This window comes from Actinia tenebrosa, unplaced genomic scaffold, assembly GCF_029948245.1.
Source record: "Actinia tenebrosa isolate PJP-AT-01 unplaced genomic scaffold, QUT_ActTen_1.0 PGA_scaffold7__59_contigs__length_16204524, whole genome shotgun sequence".
NCBI lineage: Eukaryota > Metazoa > Cnidaria > Anthozoa > Actiniaria > Actiniidae > Actinia > Actinia tenebrosa.
In genome coordinates this window covers 2,278,652-2,294,859 of record NW_028292584.1, presented here as the reverse complement: position 1 = coordinate 2,294,859, position 16,208 = coordinate 2,278,652, and the positions used below count along the sequence as shown (strand labels likewise).

The 16,208-nt window shown below is 36.1% G+C and overlaps 2 protein-coding genes across 2 annotated transcripts in view; both read left to right on the top strand.

Moving 5' to 3' along the window:
* LOC116299709 (delta-actitoxin-Amc2a-like) overlaps positions 1 to 12,791 on the top strand; it is a 117,184-nt gene extending 104,393 nt beyond the window's left edge. Inside the window, exons 2-4 of the mRNA XM_089040505.1 lie at positions 11,336 to 11,399; positions 11,563 to 11,656; positions 12,394 to 12,791. Of these exons, the coding sequence (XP_088896631.1) occupies positions 11,590 to 11,656; positions 12,394 to 12,554 (228 nt within the window). The 5' untranslated portion in view covers positions 11,336 to 11,399; positions 11,563 to 11,589 and the 3' untranslated portion in view covers positions 12,555 to 12,791. The remainder of the gene's footprint in view (positions 1 to 11,335; positions 11,400 to 11,562; positions 11,657 to 12,393) is intronic.
* LOC116299701 (uncharacterized) lies at positions 3,424 to 4,273 on the top strand. Its single transcript, XM_031708418.2, has one exon. The coding sequence runs from the start codon at positions 3,576 to 3,578 to the stop codon at positions 4,017 to 4,019; it is 444 nt and encodes a 147-aa protein (XP_031564278.1). The 5' UTR covers positions 3,424 to 3,575; the 3' UTR covers positions 4,020 to 4,273.
* Positions 12,792 to 16,208: the final 3,417 nt, after the last annotated feature.

Genomic DNA, 16,208 nt, shown 5'->3' with positions numbered 1-16,208 from the left:
CAAGAAAACAAAAACACAAGTTTTCAATGACTTAGAACTCATAAACAAAGGAAGTATACTGAACATTTCTGGAAACGATATTGAGAATGTTAAGGAATTTAAATATCTGGGACATATGTTTTACAGCGACCCTAAAGATTCTTTTGTTGGCAACAGAATTATCAGTGCAACTGGTAAATTTCACGATCTAAAGAATGTTCTCACAGACAATAAAGTGTCCATGAAAACTAGAGGAAAATCTTAGAATCCTGTATTAGATCTAGACTTCTTTATTGCTCAGAAGCACAATTACCGAATGAGGAAGAACTGAAAAAAACTCGAAACATGCTGGTACGGCCTTCTAAAAAGGATGATGAAAAATGGGTGGAAGAGAAAAACAGATAGTGATGGTGAAGAAACTTTTGCACTCAAATACAAAAATACTGATGTTGAAAGGATTTATTGAGACTCCACCACTACGGGATTTCTTATATGTTCGATATTTAAAATATATCGCACACATATGTAGACGGCCGAACTCCAATCTTACGAAAAAACTACTTTTTATCAAACCAACCAAAAAATATGTCAGAGATCCATGGATAAAGATCGAAAAACTATTTAACATTGATAAAGATCAGGCCAGAAGATTAGCAAAAGACAGGAAAGCCTTCAAAGGACTTCTTCTTAAGAACTTTAATCTAGAATAATAGAGTCCCCGTTGCTCAGCTAATTGCTGTTAATAATGGAACAGAACTGAGACTGATACTGATACTGAATTGAAAATTGAAAAAGAAATGTTTTTCTGTGATGTTAAAATATGAAAAATTGAAAGGAAAACGTTTGTCAATGAAAAGGTCCAGTCACGACAAGTCTGCAGTGACAAGTGTTTATAAATGCAGTCCAAAATCAAAATAAATTTAACAGGGCTCAGTTGTATAAAGGGCAGATAGCTCTATTCGACGGACAAATTCTTATCCAGTGGAAATATTCATTGGTTAACAGCATCAGTTTATGTAATATTTCAAAGACGAGTGAGAGTTTTCATTAGGGTTTGCAAACACGAGAGGCCGAGTGCTTTTATTGGTTTTGAGTGTTTGGAAACCCTAATAAAACCTGAAGCACGAGTTTTTGGAATTACTTCTCTAATGAATTAGTAATGACAATAATAATAATAATAATAATAATAATAATAATAATAATAATAATAATAATAATCATGAATAATTTCATTTCACACAGAATTCAGAAAGCTAATCACTTATTTACACTGAAGCTGTGCATAAGAAAAAAAGTACAAATATAAATTAGAAATGAAAAACTAATTAGTAATCACTAATAATGCGCAAAGAAAATTCCTAAAAAGATCCCTAAAACTTTCTAAAAATTCTAAAATTAATATAATATGTGTAAAAAATCTTAATATTCATAAAATCTATGATTTGTGATGGCTAGTAATATATGATAAAATAAATAATTAATTATTTCTTCCTCGCCAATAATTAGTTGTAAAACTTTGAACAAATTTAGATAATTTGACGACATTACTTAAATCATTATATCATCTAGCAGCAGCGAAGGAATCGAAAATGATCGTTGACCAGATTTTGAAGATATCTTCTGTAAATGAATGTCATTACGCCTTCTAGTATTGTAATTATGAACCTCTGAATTACGATGAAATAAATTTCTTAGATATGAAGGATATAAACCATTCAAGCAGCGGAAAACTGTAAGACACTTATGACCCATCTCTCTGCTAAAGAAACCCAACCCAATTCTTTAAGTAAACTGGCTGAACTACAATCCCTAACCTTTCTCTTGACAATTATGCGTGCGCCACGTTTCTGAAGCCTCAAAAGACGACCTAGGCTAGTATCAGTGTTAGACCATGCAACATCATTATATTCATACAGAGGTTGAATTAGAGACTCATGAAGTTCTTTACAGGTGTCCACGTTGATAAATTTTCTAATTCTACCCAACAGACCGAATCTACGTGATGCCTTTGAAGCAATATAGTCAATATGTTCATACCAGTTCAATTTATCGTCCATTATTAGACCAAGATATTTAATAGAAACTTTTCGAGGTAGATCTCTATCACTCATCTTTATTTTAGGCTTGTGGGCTTTTTCCAGTCGCTGACTTGTGCCAAAGAGAATAACGTTAGTCTTTGAGTAGTTTATAGCCAGACCATTTCGGGAAAACCAGTTAACAACAGCATCGATTTCTTGTTGAAAACACTCTCTATTGTCTTGACATCTTTGTGGACTAAGAAAAGGGCGGTGTCATCAGCATACAGTGCTACTTTACTTTGTGTAACACAGCTAGGTAGGTCGTTGATAAAAATTATGAATAGCACAGGGCCTAATACCGACCCTTGTGGAACACCAGATTGCTAACTTTGTACTTCTGAAATGGAGCCATTTACACAAACAGTTTGAGTCCTTCCAGTAATTTATAACGCAGGATAAGAAGTTTCCCTATTTTTACTTTTTTATTTAATTTACGTAGAGCAATTCAGTATTTGTCAGCAAATTCCTCGTTGGCATAGTTGGTGAGTCACTAGACTATCACGCAAAGGGTCCCAGGTTCGAGACACGGTAAGTCCAAGGTAAAAAGAAAAGAAAAAGTTAATTACGTAAGTAGATAGTATATAGAAGCATAAGAAGTAAGTAATGGAGAGGAGAGAGGTAAAGAAATGAGGCAAATGGGTGTAAAGTGGATGAGAAATTCTTCTAGCTATTTTAAGACACCCACGACAAATATGTAGATTAAAAAATATTTCAGCACTAGTGATGAATGACCCGCGACGCATATAATGATTCTACTCTCTCATGCTTGGCCGGGTGAAAGACATTTCGAGAGAGTGATAGCTAATTGCTATATATTTGTTTAATCATGCAATGCAACCACGATTCCACTTCCAGTTTTTGAGAGCAGCAGTTGAATGAAATGTGCTCGTAATCGAGTAAATAAAACGTGCCATAATACTCGAATGTCTGGTGGTAAAGGCATTGTGCTAGAATCCTCTAATTAACACTGACTAAAATAGTTGTGCAACCTTTTGATCACTTTTAATAGTAGGTACCACGAGGTGATCAGCGACGCATAAGATGATTCTGCTCTCTCATGCTCTGCCGGGTGAAAGACTTTTCGATAGAGCAATGGTTGTATGTTAATTCGAACGTGTAGGAAATCTTGATAGATTTTGTATTCCCCTACTACCTTTTGGTGCTAAATGTACTGTGCTAGAATCCTCTAATCAACACTGACTAAAAATAGTTGTGCAACCTTTTGATCACTTATAATAGTAGGTACCACTAGGTGTTCAGCGACGCAGATGATGATTCTGCTCTCTCACGCTCTGCCGGGTGAAAGAGTTTTTGAGACAGTAATGATTGTATGATAAATCGAGCGTGCAGATAGATTGATAGATCTATTTCTAGAGTTACTGTAATGCATTACCACCGCAAATGGTATAAAACAAGGTGCTCGATCTCTAACAAGTGACTAGGACAAGTCAGTTTGGTGAAGTCAAACTTCCAGAGCAACATAAAATCCACCGTGTAGTCTTTCCGAAATTTTCCGTCATGTCCTGCAAGGATGAGTCATTCAACCCGGAGGTAATAGACCTTGGACACCTTCCTGAGAAGCCTACCGGTAAAATCCCACAGCAATATGCTATACCCGAAGAGATTCCAGCTGAAGCTAAAAGCGTGTTACTGTACGCTTTTGCTACAACTACTGACCAGTGCAGTTTCCATCGAGGTTTTTTTCAGATTTTCACCAAAGAAGGTGATATTACGTACGCGATGTATATGAACTTCGCGACTTCAACCGCTGCCACCATCACTTCTGCTAATGTATGGTTGCCAATCACGTCAGACAGGACAGTGTACGTCAATCTGTATTATCCACCTGACGTAAGTGTAGCACACAAAGTAAAGACTCCAGTGCCGAAAGGTCTCCAAGGGATGCAAGCTAAGTTGTGTGGTGAGGATTGGAGTAATCTGTTTATCACTGGCTGGAAGTAGGCACTCGTTGTGCGGCCCCTCCTGCTCTCAACCATTCTGAGACAAACTAGCTAGTAAATAACAAGGAACGTTGTTTTAAAGTAATACTCTTTTTGACTAAAAATAAGAGCAAGTTGCTAGCACTTTGGATGTGCCGCAGTGTAATTATGATGTACATTTTCAGCATGCAGAATGTACTGTTATAAGATAATGTGATAACTGTAATTCCTATTGAGACAAGCTCAGATTCCACAAATAAAACTGTTGAAGAGCAATAGGTTTGTTCAATTTGTTCATAAATTTGTTGCGCCAATACCAGACAGAGCGTCTTAATGAGATGGAAAAGGCCAGAAAACTAAATTAAATAAGATACAGTATGCTGCCCACTGTTACTCTGTATCGTACCGGTACCAGTTTCGTGCGGTGAAAAAGAACACATTAGGCTCAAATTTCGCAACCAGCAATTTTTATTTTCGAAAATCGAATATTATTAAAAGAAAAAGAAAGCTGCGCATTACAGATTCCGAATGCATATTTTCAGACTTTTTGCTTTAATGCAAGGGTTGTCGACGAAGCACCATTATTGTCATTTGAGCGCGCAGTGAACTGAGTAGGACTTGACAATGGGGTCTCAAAATCTTGTAATTTGTAAGAAAAGTCTTAATTTTTTAATAAGTTATTTGTTCAGGTTCTCAGTAATGTGCCAATGAACAAATTCCTTATTTCGCGAATGTCATGTCTAAGTTCTGAAAAAGGTGATTGTAGGTTTTGTATCGCGCTTGGTCATTAAATAGAATAATTGTTTATTTTTTGTCAAAGTCAAACTTCTTTGTCGGGCACGATAATAATCGCCATAATTTTTTTACCACTTTAACCTACTGAAGTGCAGTTTTCAATTCCTATATTGAATATGAAAGCTTTAAGGAAACATATTTGTTATTCTTAATTTTGGCGCCAAAATCAATCAATAGAAACACAAATTTAATTAAATTTTGCTTGTTGTGATTTGTCGCAGACAAATTTTGAACGGTACCTGATGTATGGTTCTTAAGGTGGCTGTCTACTTTTGAACGTTAGATTTGGGCCCACGATGTGCGCGGGCTCAAAAAACTGCTAAAAAATCTACAAGATTTTATTGAAGAAACATACGCGTTTTGAGCTTCAACAGGGCAAAACCCTCACATTTTGCACGGGACTCTATATTTTTGATAGCTCAATCGAAAAAACTCCTAAAAATATAGGTTATATATCAACATTTTAGGAAACGTTTAGATCAGGAACATATGAAAAAATCAATGTATCTCTTTGTCTTTTTGTCGAAATATCCATGTATTATTGTAGAATGATTGACTAGCCTTCATTCGTGCAATCACATAGTCTGCAAATAACTATTATCTTATTAATCTTAATTTTTTTCTAATCACTTCCGGTGGCGCAATTTTTACTCCAAAAGCTCGTGCGTAGGCTTCCATTAAATGCTGATTATCTCGAAAACGCGCTCGGGACACCCTATTTTTCTTTCCAGATTAGGAAGCAGCATTAAATTTCAATTCGGAAAGTTTTAAAAAAAGCTTAAATCAATTTCCAAAAGTAGGCAGTTATCTTAAGTTATTCAAAAGCGGGAGTAAAATATCCTCTTTTTGACCTTTGTGAACGGTTCGAGCCTACGCCACTTGACCAAAAGGGATTGTGGATAGAAATCACTGAAGCCGTTGACTGCATATTTCTTTCTGAGTAGAATTCTTCTCAACAACTTCAATTCTTCTTACAACACTACTTTGATAAGTAAAACATAGGTCCTTTCAATCTACCGTCAATAATATATCAGTAATGTAGCGACAAGGATTGATAACTGTCGCAACGGCTCAGTGATAGATGAAACTACACGGGTTCCCTGTATCATATGCCCGCAACTGTTGTATGCCGTAATGCCTTGGGTAAATTATTCCACTTTGTTGAGGATTAAAAGAAAACGTATTTTTATACTGGTTTTCAACAGGCAACCCAGTTATAAACTCAAGAATCCCTATCTTCAGGGGCGTAGCAAGCCTTAAAATACCAGGGGGCACGACGTCGCAACACTTGATCACAAAAAATGAATATTTTATTCCATAGATATTACTTTTTAATGGTATTGCATACTCACTGGTAGTCTTATTAAACATCTTATCAACAATATCATGTAGTGTAAATTAGTATGGTAGTGGTCCAGCTAAAAGCAACAAGTGGCAGGTTTTGTATAGCTGCCACAGAAAGCATTGCATTTGATACGGGCAGTTTTGGATTTTCTAGGGTTCTCTATATCATAATCACAATATGATATGCTGTCATACATAAGCTGCCACCTTTAAAATGGCTCAAATGAAAAATAGCCTCCCTCTCCTTTCTTTCCTCGCTTCCATCGTCCCTCCATTCGTAGCTATATATAGCCCCTCACTTTTAGCTCTTAAGGAGGCTCGAAACGGTTTTTCTTGAGCGCGCGTGCGCTTTAGGTACGATGACGTAGAACTTGCAAAAGGAAAATTTTCGTAGTCATGAATTTTAATGTTCAAACTGAAAAACTCAAAAATTCTGCGGTGAAATTTCTTCGAATTTTGCAGAGGGTTTTAGTTTATGCTTTCAAAAACTTAAGGAAAATTTTTAAAAATTATGTAAAAGGGAACTATTCCAAACAAATTTTATTGATTTTTACGAATTCCCTTTTACAGAATTTTTTCTTTTTTTGTCAAAAAGAAGATTACGATACAAAGTGGAAACATTCCGGTTTTTAAAAAATTTTACCATTTGGTTCCTGAGTTATGATTTTTTAAATAAACATTTTTGATGGCATACCAAGGGTTCTGATGTTGTCATGGCAACGTCTAACGTCATTTTTTCATGTTCATTGTGATCTTTGGCTTATAGTCTTTGGCTTACCTGGTTTACTTGCTATTATATTATGGTCATATTAATTTTTTTTAGTTCATAATGTGAAGGCACAAAACACTTTCCAGCCTCCTTAATTTAGCTTGCTGTTTTACAAATGCGAATCGAGACAATTAAACGTGCAAAATTGCGAGTGGCCTACAGAAGAATCTATAGTTTGAGGTTGCGTTTACACTCTTCCGTACAAAATTTTAGCCGAAAAATTTTAAAAATTGACCAGGAGATAATATTTGCGCGGTATGCAAATTTGCCGTTCTAAGGTTGAAGAAAAAACTGTCAAGTCGCCATTCAATGCAGTATTAATACTAGAAGTGAAATGGCTTAATAAAAAAAGGGGGATTCCTCGACTTTATTTAGGCGTCAGATTGCGTGGAAGATAATGACCTTTTTGTGGTAAAAAAGAATGTTAAAAAGAAGCCCTATTTTACTGAAAAATTAATAAATCGTCCCCAGTTTTTATAGAACTCTAGAAAATGACCCACGATTTGCTTGGCCGGATTTTTGCTTTAATTTTGAAAATAGAAGAAACTGTTATTTGGCTACAAATGTGGACATATAGCATATGGCACAAAATGTGTAATTTCAATTCAATCGTCAGATTTTCCTGATTTTTCCTGTTAAGTTAGATATCACAATGTGGTTTCAAAAACGAATTAAGGTGACTGGAAATTGGTTTAAACTTTTTTTAAAACTTCGATTTTCCGAATTAAAATTTAATGCTGATTCCAAATCTGGGAAGACAATTGGGTGTCCCGACCTTGTTTTCGGGATAATCAGCATTTAATGGAAGCCTACGCACGAGATTTTGGAGTAAAAATTGCGCCACCGGAAGTGATTAGAAAAAAATTAAGATTAATAAGATAATAGTTATTTGCAAACTATATGGCTGCACGAATGAAGGCTAGTCAATCATTCTACAATAATACATGGATATTTCGACAAAAAGACAAAGAGATACTTTGATTTGTCATATTTTGTAGTTTCGGTGCTCTTAAAAAATCCGTCATAAACTCGAACAAAAATCCCTACAAAAATCTATTTTTTCATGTGTTACTGATTTAAACATTTCCTAAATGTTGATATAACATAGATTTTTAGGAGTTTTTTCGAATGAGCTATTAAAAAATAGAGTCCCGTGAAAAATTTGAGGGTTTTGCCCTGTATGGTTCTTCAATAAAATCTTGTAGATTTTTCAGCGGTTTTTGAGCGCTCGCACATCGTGGACTCAAAACGAACGTTCAAAAGTAGGCAGCCACCTTACACGAGGATGTCCCGAATTTGTTCAGAGCTATGAAAAAGTGAAAAGCTCGTTTTCTTGACATTTTGCCTAATGTCAATGCGCGCGCCGTTTGAGCGCAGGAGGCAAAACTTTTCTCTCCGTAAACACAGGGAGCCCGATTTAAATAAAAGTGAATGGTAAAAATATAATCGGGAAAAAAAATCACATAAAAAAAAAATACGAGTTCAAGATAATGTCCTATGTAATACGAGAAAGTATAAAAATCGATAAAAAATGACCTAAAACATTTTTTTTCGCGCGCTACTTTGTTTAATTCCTATATAAATTCCCGATGGTATCTAGCTTATAAATAATGTTTGTTATATACCAAGGTATATCTGGTGCCGCGCAGTTTGCAATACAAGTCGAGGAGTCGTACTTCAAAATTATTGTATCGAGCCACCTTAAGCATAAACGTTGTCGTCCTCTCGACCATCCAATATATCTGTTGTTCTTCCTTCTCGAGTCAGGCACGCTCTCTTTTCCTTGACAAACTAGACTCTGTTAAGGCGGAGCTCTTCCCTTCTCGACGGTTCTGAATAAATTTTAGGTTTTCTCCTATGATTGACTGCGAACGAGTGACCATCCTCTGCCCCGAAGACTCCGGTAAAGCCAGTACGAGTAGATAAAGACAGAAAATGCCATTTTCCCCCTATTGATTTGTAATCTCACATTAAATTGTATTAAACTCAATTGTTAAATATTTTACTTCCAAGTTTGGTTGTTTTGTTCGTGAAACATTGAATATAGTAGCAACACAAGAAGTGAATCATACAGCAAACAAAAGTCTTTAGCACAGTTACCGGCATTCTATAGATAGCAAAAGTTAAGAAGAAGTGAAAGGGCCATAGAGGCCCCTTTGTTTAAAGGGTGGAAATTGGCCTTGATTTGTACAAGCGGGCTTTGCGGTGCGTGACTACCACCGCCTGAATCAAAAGGCAGGGAATATTGGAGTGTTTCAGAGCGCAATTACCTCTTCGAGCATGCGCAGTAAGAAAGGCCTTTGATTACAAGATTGAAAGCAATGCTGTCCAACCACGAGCCTGAGTTCTTCGATGCTGACCATGACTGAGGAAGACCCGCTCTAGAGTGCCGTTATTATTGTTAGTTTTAATATCATTAATAATTTTCATGTCATTATATTCTTTTCACTTCTAATCCTGAAGGTTACCTAAATTTAGATCGTCTGTATTTCGAAATTCATGTAGCTGGCGCGTATCGTTGTGTGTTGTTATGGATACAGCTTTGCAAAGCCAAAGGTTTACTAAAAAAAAAACAAGGGGGAGGTTTGAAAGAAAAGCGGTTTCGATCGCGCACGTGATTTGCTGACGTAATTTATTGGTATATATTTCCCCTACTCAAGATCAATCTGAATGAGAGAAAATTCACAGCTGTAGTGAAATCCATATTGACTGGAACTTTGGTTGTAAGCATTTAGAACTAAAACATATGACTAGCAAGGCAATGATGAAACTCGTATTAATCTAAAAATAATTCCGCCGTCATAATGAAGCTGTTTACAAAGTAGTCCCTTAGTCCACGTGGACTGAAATTAAATCTTCAACGACTAGTCTAGTCTAGAAAAATGGACCATCAATAGTTGTAACCTAAAGAAATAATAGCTTTATTATTCCTTCGTTTTCTCGTTGTTGCTTTAGTTTTGGTTACCTCAATATCATTGAACCCTGAAACATCATCTCTAAGTTGATCCACTGCGATAAAAATATGCTATTTTTATATAACATTTGACTAGTCTACTGTTAAATTTCAATTGAAAGATAAGTTTATTCATAGTTAGTTAAGGCTCTGAAACGTTGCAGAACTACATGTACTCGAGATATTACTTTAAATTTTTCCCAAACTATAAAACATTTCGTTTTCTATTATTTTCTTTTGACTTTCGTGTAGCGTTTAGCTTCAATTTGACATCAAAGAAAACGATTAACAAAATAACAAACTCGCACTATACCGTGTGGTACCAGGCTATACGTGTCGGCGGCAAAACTAGATAGAGCGGTTTTCGTATAAGTGCCCGGGAAACGATACTACAATATGATTTCGTAACCCTACTGTTGTATACTGGAAACCAATGGAAAGCCATTTCAATTTTATGGCATGTATACATGCAGTAAGTCAGTACCGTGTTTTCCACTCATACGAAAACTCAGTGGTTCTTCTACGAAAAAAAACAACAAAACAAACAAAACATAACAATTATCCCACAATGTTTTGGTCATAAATCCATAAATTCCATAGATTCATAAAATCGTCTCTCCTTGAAATAAAACAGAACCGGTCAAAAAAACAGAAATGAATTTAAAAACCCCAGGCTTTCCTGAACATGTTGGTATATAGTTCATAGGATTTTGTTAAAATTTAGAACCGTATTTTTGGTGATTTTATAAGCTCATACTATCTGTTGGCCTATACATTCGCCTCTTATGGTTTCTTAGTTTTTGTAGCCTCGAAAACACGCTAACTACTAGTTAGCGAAAGAACAAAAGATGTACGGTTCATTTAGGATGTTTTGTCACGCAGTTTACTTGTGCTATATAACTTTACTTTTAAGAACAGCCTTTTGCTTTGAAAAGAGAGAAAAAAGACCGAAAAGATCAAATATTCCAAATGTATGAGCAATTTTTTCCAATGAATACTAACTGAATAATTAAAGGGTAAATATAGCATCCACCCTTGTTGAATAATTTCAGTATTTTTTTTCTTTTTCGTTGACTTGTTTTTATAGCTCAACTAGTATAATCATAATATCGGGAGGGGGGGGGGGGGGGGGGATAGGGGCGAGGTCTATATTGTCGTTAAAATTGGCCCTTCAAATCTCTTTGGAGTCTTGACAAGGACCGCTCAATTTATAATAGATTATATTTGAACATTCTTTTTCCCACTATTCTTTAATTGGTTAACATGCAATATAAATAATACTTTACAATATATAATAAACAAAACATTAAAAATATATATAAATGATTTAAACACTCCCACAAACACACCCTAACAGATCTACATAAACACCTGACAAAACCCTACTGTTCCCCACCCTCAAAGACCTTGGCTAAATTATCACAGTACAAATAGACGAGCCAAGCCATGATTTTCATTCCTGAAACCCATCTTAAAGACTGGTAAGAAGTACTGAAACAAGACAGTCTACTGCCTCAAAGAAGATTCTAAGAATTAAGAAGGTAATTTACTTCATCTTCTTATCTTAGTCAGTTCAAGAAAAGAAAACATCGATCATTTTTCGATGTGAAAAACCCATGTCTTCAAAGTTGTGCTAATACATTTTCAGCTAAAATTGCCCGACATGGTACGTTGAATTTATATTTTTGAATTTTTCTTTGACAGATAACAACTCGGTGTGTAACAAACGAAATGGAGAAAACTGTCTTCCTGGCTGTGTTGGTGCTTTGTGTTACTCTTGTCTTTGCGGCCAAAGAAGGTACTGAATATAATAACTAAAATGTTTTTGAAAGGCTTTTGTAGAAAAAGATGGGTTTGCGTTCACAAACCGTTTTGAATGAAGACGAAATTCCGAGTACTTAACGAATAGACAGCAGTTTTCATGTGTCTGTCCTCTTATTGACGATAGATTGCGTCATCAGAGTGTCAAAGTAGTGTGGATCAACGAGGCGTAGCCGTGGATCCGCATACTACTTTGACAATGTGATGACGAAATTTATCGTCAATAAGAGGACCGACACATACAAAACTGATCTCTATTTGTTTTTACCATAACAAAAACGATAAAAACTTCTCATTTTTCAGTAGCGCCGGATCAAAATAACCAACGGAAAGAGCGCGCGCTCGTTAACGTCAGCTTTATCTGTCTGTCCTCTCATTGATGATTAAAAATAACCAATCAGCGCGCGATGAATTTGTAAGTTATGGTAAACATTAGAATTGAAAGGTAAACTAGGTAAATATTGCTCATTTATCACAAGTGAGTAGAATTTTTTAACTCTCTTCCTTGATTAGAAGGCTTTCCTTTCGTAGAACTCAATTTGCTCAGTTCAAATTCGATCTATAACTGTTAGTTGTGTCCTTGCCTTGATCAGCCCAGAGATTGTTTCAGGGTATCGATAAAACATGAAAAATAATCTGCCGTTTCTAAACAAATTCAGTACTAATATTCCGGTTCCCTTTGTTAATTGTTTGATATTTTTTTACGTTTTATAGAAGTACATTTGAAACTCCGAGCCATGAAATGTGATTGTTATGATGGTGGACCGTATGGCGACTGGTGGTTTTGGCGAAAAAACTGCCCAACTAAAGGATATCACTACACTAATTCGTGCTCGAGTAAGGGTAGTGTCTGTTGCTTTCCGGGTGGACAATGAACCATGCAGAAGTTCTAAAAAAAATGCCTGAATCTACTAAGACTCAAAAATGTCAAATTGATGTGTAGTCTACAATAACCTGTTATCTATAGCAATAAATATAGTACACTTATTTTGGTCATCAAGCTTACTTGCTTGCTTGCTTGCAAACGCGACAAATTAATTCCCCTACTCCATACTAGATAAATGTGTATTACTCAATTAATTGTGTGACAATAAAGGTGTATAACCGGCTAAAATCACTCGACTTATTTCTTCAAGCCTTATATTTCATTCGATTATCTCTTGAAATACTTTTGAAAAAGGTTGAGAAAGGAAGTGCATGTTAATATATTGAATATTTCAACTTGGTTAGAATCACTTCTCTGTCGCTCGCAATGATCTAGATTGATTTAGATATTTACAGCTCGCCAAATGATTTGTGAAATTAACAAATTTGAGGGGGGAAAAGAACTTTGGAAAGCCATTGAAAGATATTATTAATTTACATTGACAAGAAAATGTATTTCAATAAAAACACCACTAAAAATATCAGTTATCTTTTAGAAAGGGCGTCGCTGTATGATTTTTAATCCCCATGAGATACCTTAAAAGACACCAAGAAATGACGAAATTCTAATTTGAATTTTTGACACCCAAAACGAATACAAAATCGTAGATTCTTACCCATATGAGATACGATGAGCATTCCCTATAGTTTTACCCCAGAGCTCTTCAGGACCTAACCCAAGAAACCTTTGCTGGCTTCTGCTGTAGGATTCCAGTTTACAGGCAGACAGTTTATATGTGCCAGCTGTCAATCAATGTCACTATATTGTCAAGTGATTATTAGAGGGCGGAGCTAACATATCACGTGATAGAAATTAATGTCAGCCAATTAAAGACAGCCAAACTAGAAATATTAATTTACCATCGTAAGCAAGGAATCTTAAGCAAGATGTTAATGACTACGAAGCGAGGATTTCTAAAAATAATGAAACTTCATGGGCAACAGATCATTTCGTTTAACTATTCATGCTTTTATTTATTTATTGAAAGCAGTATTTTCTGTAATCGAAGATCGGTTCTAAGAGATAAACTAGTGGTGTTAATGTGCACCTACACACTATTTTTTCCGTTCTGGGGTAAAACTTTAAGTCACAATAAAAGCTCTCTGAAAAATTTTTTTAGATCCATCAAAACGGGAGATTTTGGTGTTTTGTCAAAGATTGGAATATAGACCATTTTAGCCGAAGTAAGTGGACCATGGCCGTAATTACAGAGGAGACTGGGTCGAGCAACGTGTGACTTCGGCCACAGGTTAACACAACCACGGATTACCACAGATTCTATATCAGAGCTCATCTTCACGAATTTTTCTTCAACAAGCTCGTCTGTCTCTCAAAAGTAATTGATTTGTTTACTAACTTTCCGGCACCAAGCAAAGAGTCATGGCCTGCGGTGACGTCACACTCGAACCCAGACTCCCGCTTTGATTCTGACCCACACATTTCGTATTTTTAAAACAATTTATCGCATTCAAAATTTTTTTTTTTTTTCAAATGTGACCAAAATAACACAAAACATTTTAAAATGTTCAGTACAAACAGTTAAGAATGTAAAACATAGGGTGTAGGTGCACTTTAAAGAACTACGTGCCTGATCAATGGCTTCGACTTTTAAATTATTTTACAAGCTGCCGACCCGATTCTGATCACTTTCTATTTAAAAAAATCAACTTTACACAATGATTTGTTCAAGAAAATAACCGACAAAAGAAGAACTTAATGCCAGTCAATACTAAGACTAAATCCAAGTTGACAAATGTACATGTATATCCATGTTTTTTGTTAAAGTGCTAACATTTGAAAATGTTTTCCATGTTTTCCATTTGCTTACAAGTTGCTCTACTACAATATGAAAAAAAAATCTGCTTTGGTGAACAACGCCATCTTTGTTTTTTTGTTTTTGTTTTTTGTTTTTTGTTTTTTTTTGTTTTGTTTTTTGTTTGGAAAATTGGCTTTAGCAAAGGAAGCCCGCGCGCAGATAAACGAATAGCACACGAATGTGCAAACGAAATCTATAGCTGCTGCTACATAACAGCATTTTGACGTTTCGAAGCTGTTCCACCCGCCAGGCAACACAGTATACCCTCTTAGAGCAACTTATTGAGAATAAATCGAATGCTAAATGCGTGACAAGTGTAACTCGGCTTTACGAAATAGCGTGACCAACTCTGGATATTTATTTACGTTTTTTTGTGCATTTGCAAAAATCAATCGTGAAACGGAATTATGCGTAGTAGTATAGGGAATGGGGGTTCCAGCGCAATCTCAACACGGGGCAAGACCCGTGTCAAAAATCCACCTACGGACGACCCCCACTCCAAGTGTGGTTGAGGGCAACAGCGCACTTAAATATGTTAGTCTATATATGGAGTGCGAAGAATGTAAGAAGTTCGTTAACGACTTTTGCATAATTTGTCTAAGACCTAAAGTTATCATACCTAAGCCAGAACCCTTTTGGTGTTGTGGTAAGAAAATGCAAATAGAAGACGACACGTCAGCACAGTGTTACGAGTGTGGTAAGAATATTCATAATGCCGTACCAAATGCTACCAGAGAGCAGTATTACGCCAATGGAGGTCGTAAGAAAACGCCATATAAGAGAATAAAATACTTCAGGGACTGGATGAGTCATATCCAAGGTTATCGACCGGTATATTTAGACACCGAAGTAAAGAAGAAAATCATAGACCATTTAGAAGAGCCAACCCCACAAAGTCTACGGAAAACGCTGAAAAAATTAAAGCTAGGGAAATATTACAAAGACATCTCTTACATTTTGTCTGAAATTACCGGTAAGTCTATTCCTGAGGTTTCTGATATGACAAAAGCCGAGTGGATGTTTTGTCGGCTGAATAAGGATATTCCTTATTACCCTGACGTAATTTACGAAATATTTTACAAAATAGACCCCAACCACCCCTTATTGGGATGGATTCCCAGGCGATGATTTTACACAAGTTTTTTCACATTTGTGTAATATTTTGTGAAAACGATGCAGGCTGTGTAATATTTTGTGAAAACGATGCAGGCTGCGTAATATTTTGTGTAATATTTTGTGAAACTAATTTGCATATGAACCTGACAGCCGGCGTTCGATATGTAAATAGAATCCTGTCACGATGTTTACTGAGCAAGCTTTCTTTGAAGCTCTTCTTTTGCCTCCTGGTAGATCTTTTTGCGAGATTCCTCGGAAAGATCTTTTACGACTGTTTTTTTATTCCTTATGTCCGTCTTTAATTTCTCGTATTTGTCTTCTTCGGCCAGAATAAGCGAGAATTCGACGTCGTCTATCTTTCTGTCACGCAAAGCCTTTGAGACAAGATCGGTAATTGTATTTACTTTAGCCCTTGACAGAGCTATTGTCGTGTCATGCTTGGATATCTTGCTTGACAACTGTTTCATAATACCCGTAGCAACAGCAGAAATAATACCACAGGCTGCCCCAACGCCGGCCAAAGGAACTCCAACGATTATTCCCGGTCCAGTAAGCGAAGTAGCAACGCCGGAGCCCGTTAACACAACAGATATGGATCCTGAAGTTATCGCAATCTTATGTAGCGTACTCCGGGCTCTGACGTACTTTTTTCGGACTTTTTCGTAGTGTTTT

Coding starts and splice junctions, on each gene's coding strand:
- LOC116299701 (XM_031708418.2), top strand. CDS start 3,576: ATGTCCTGCAAGGATGAGTCATTCAACCCGGAGGTAATAGACCTTGGA.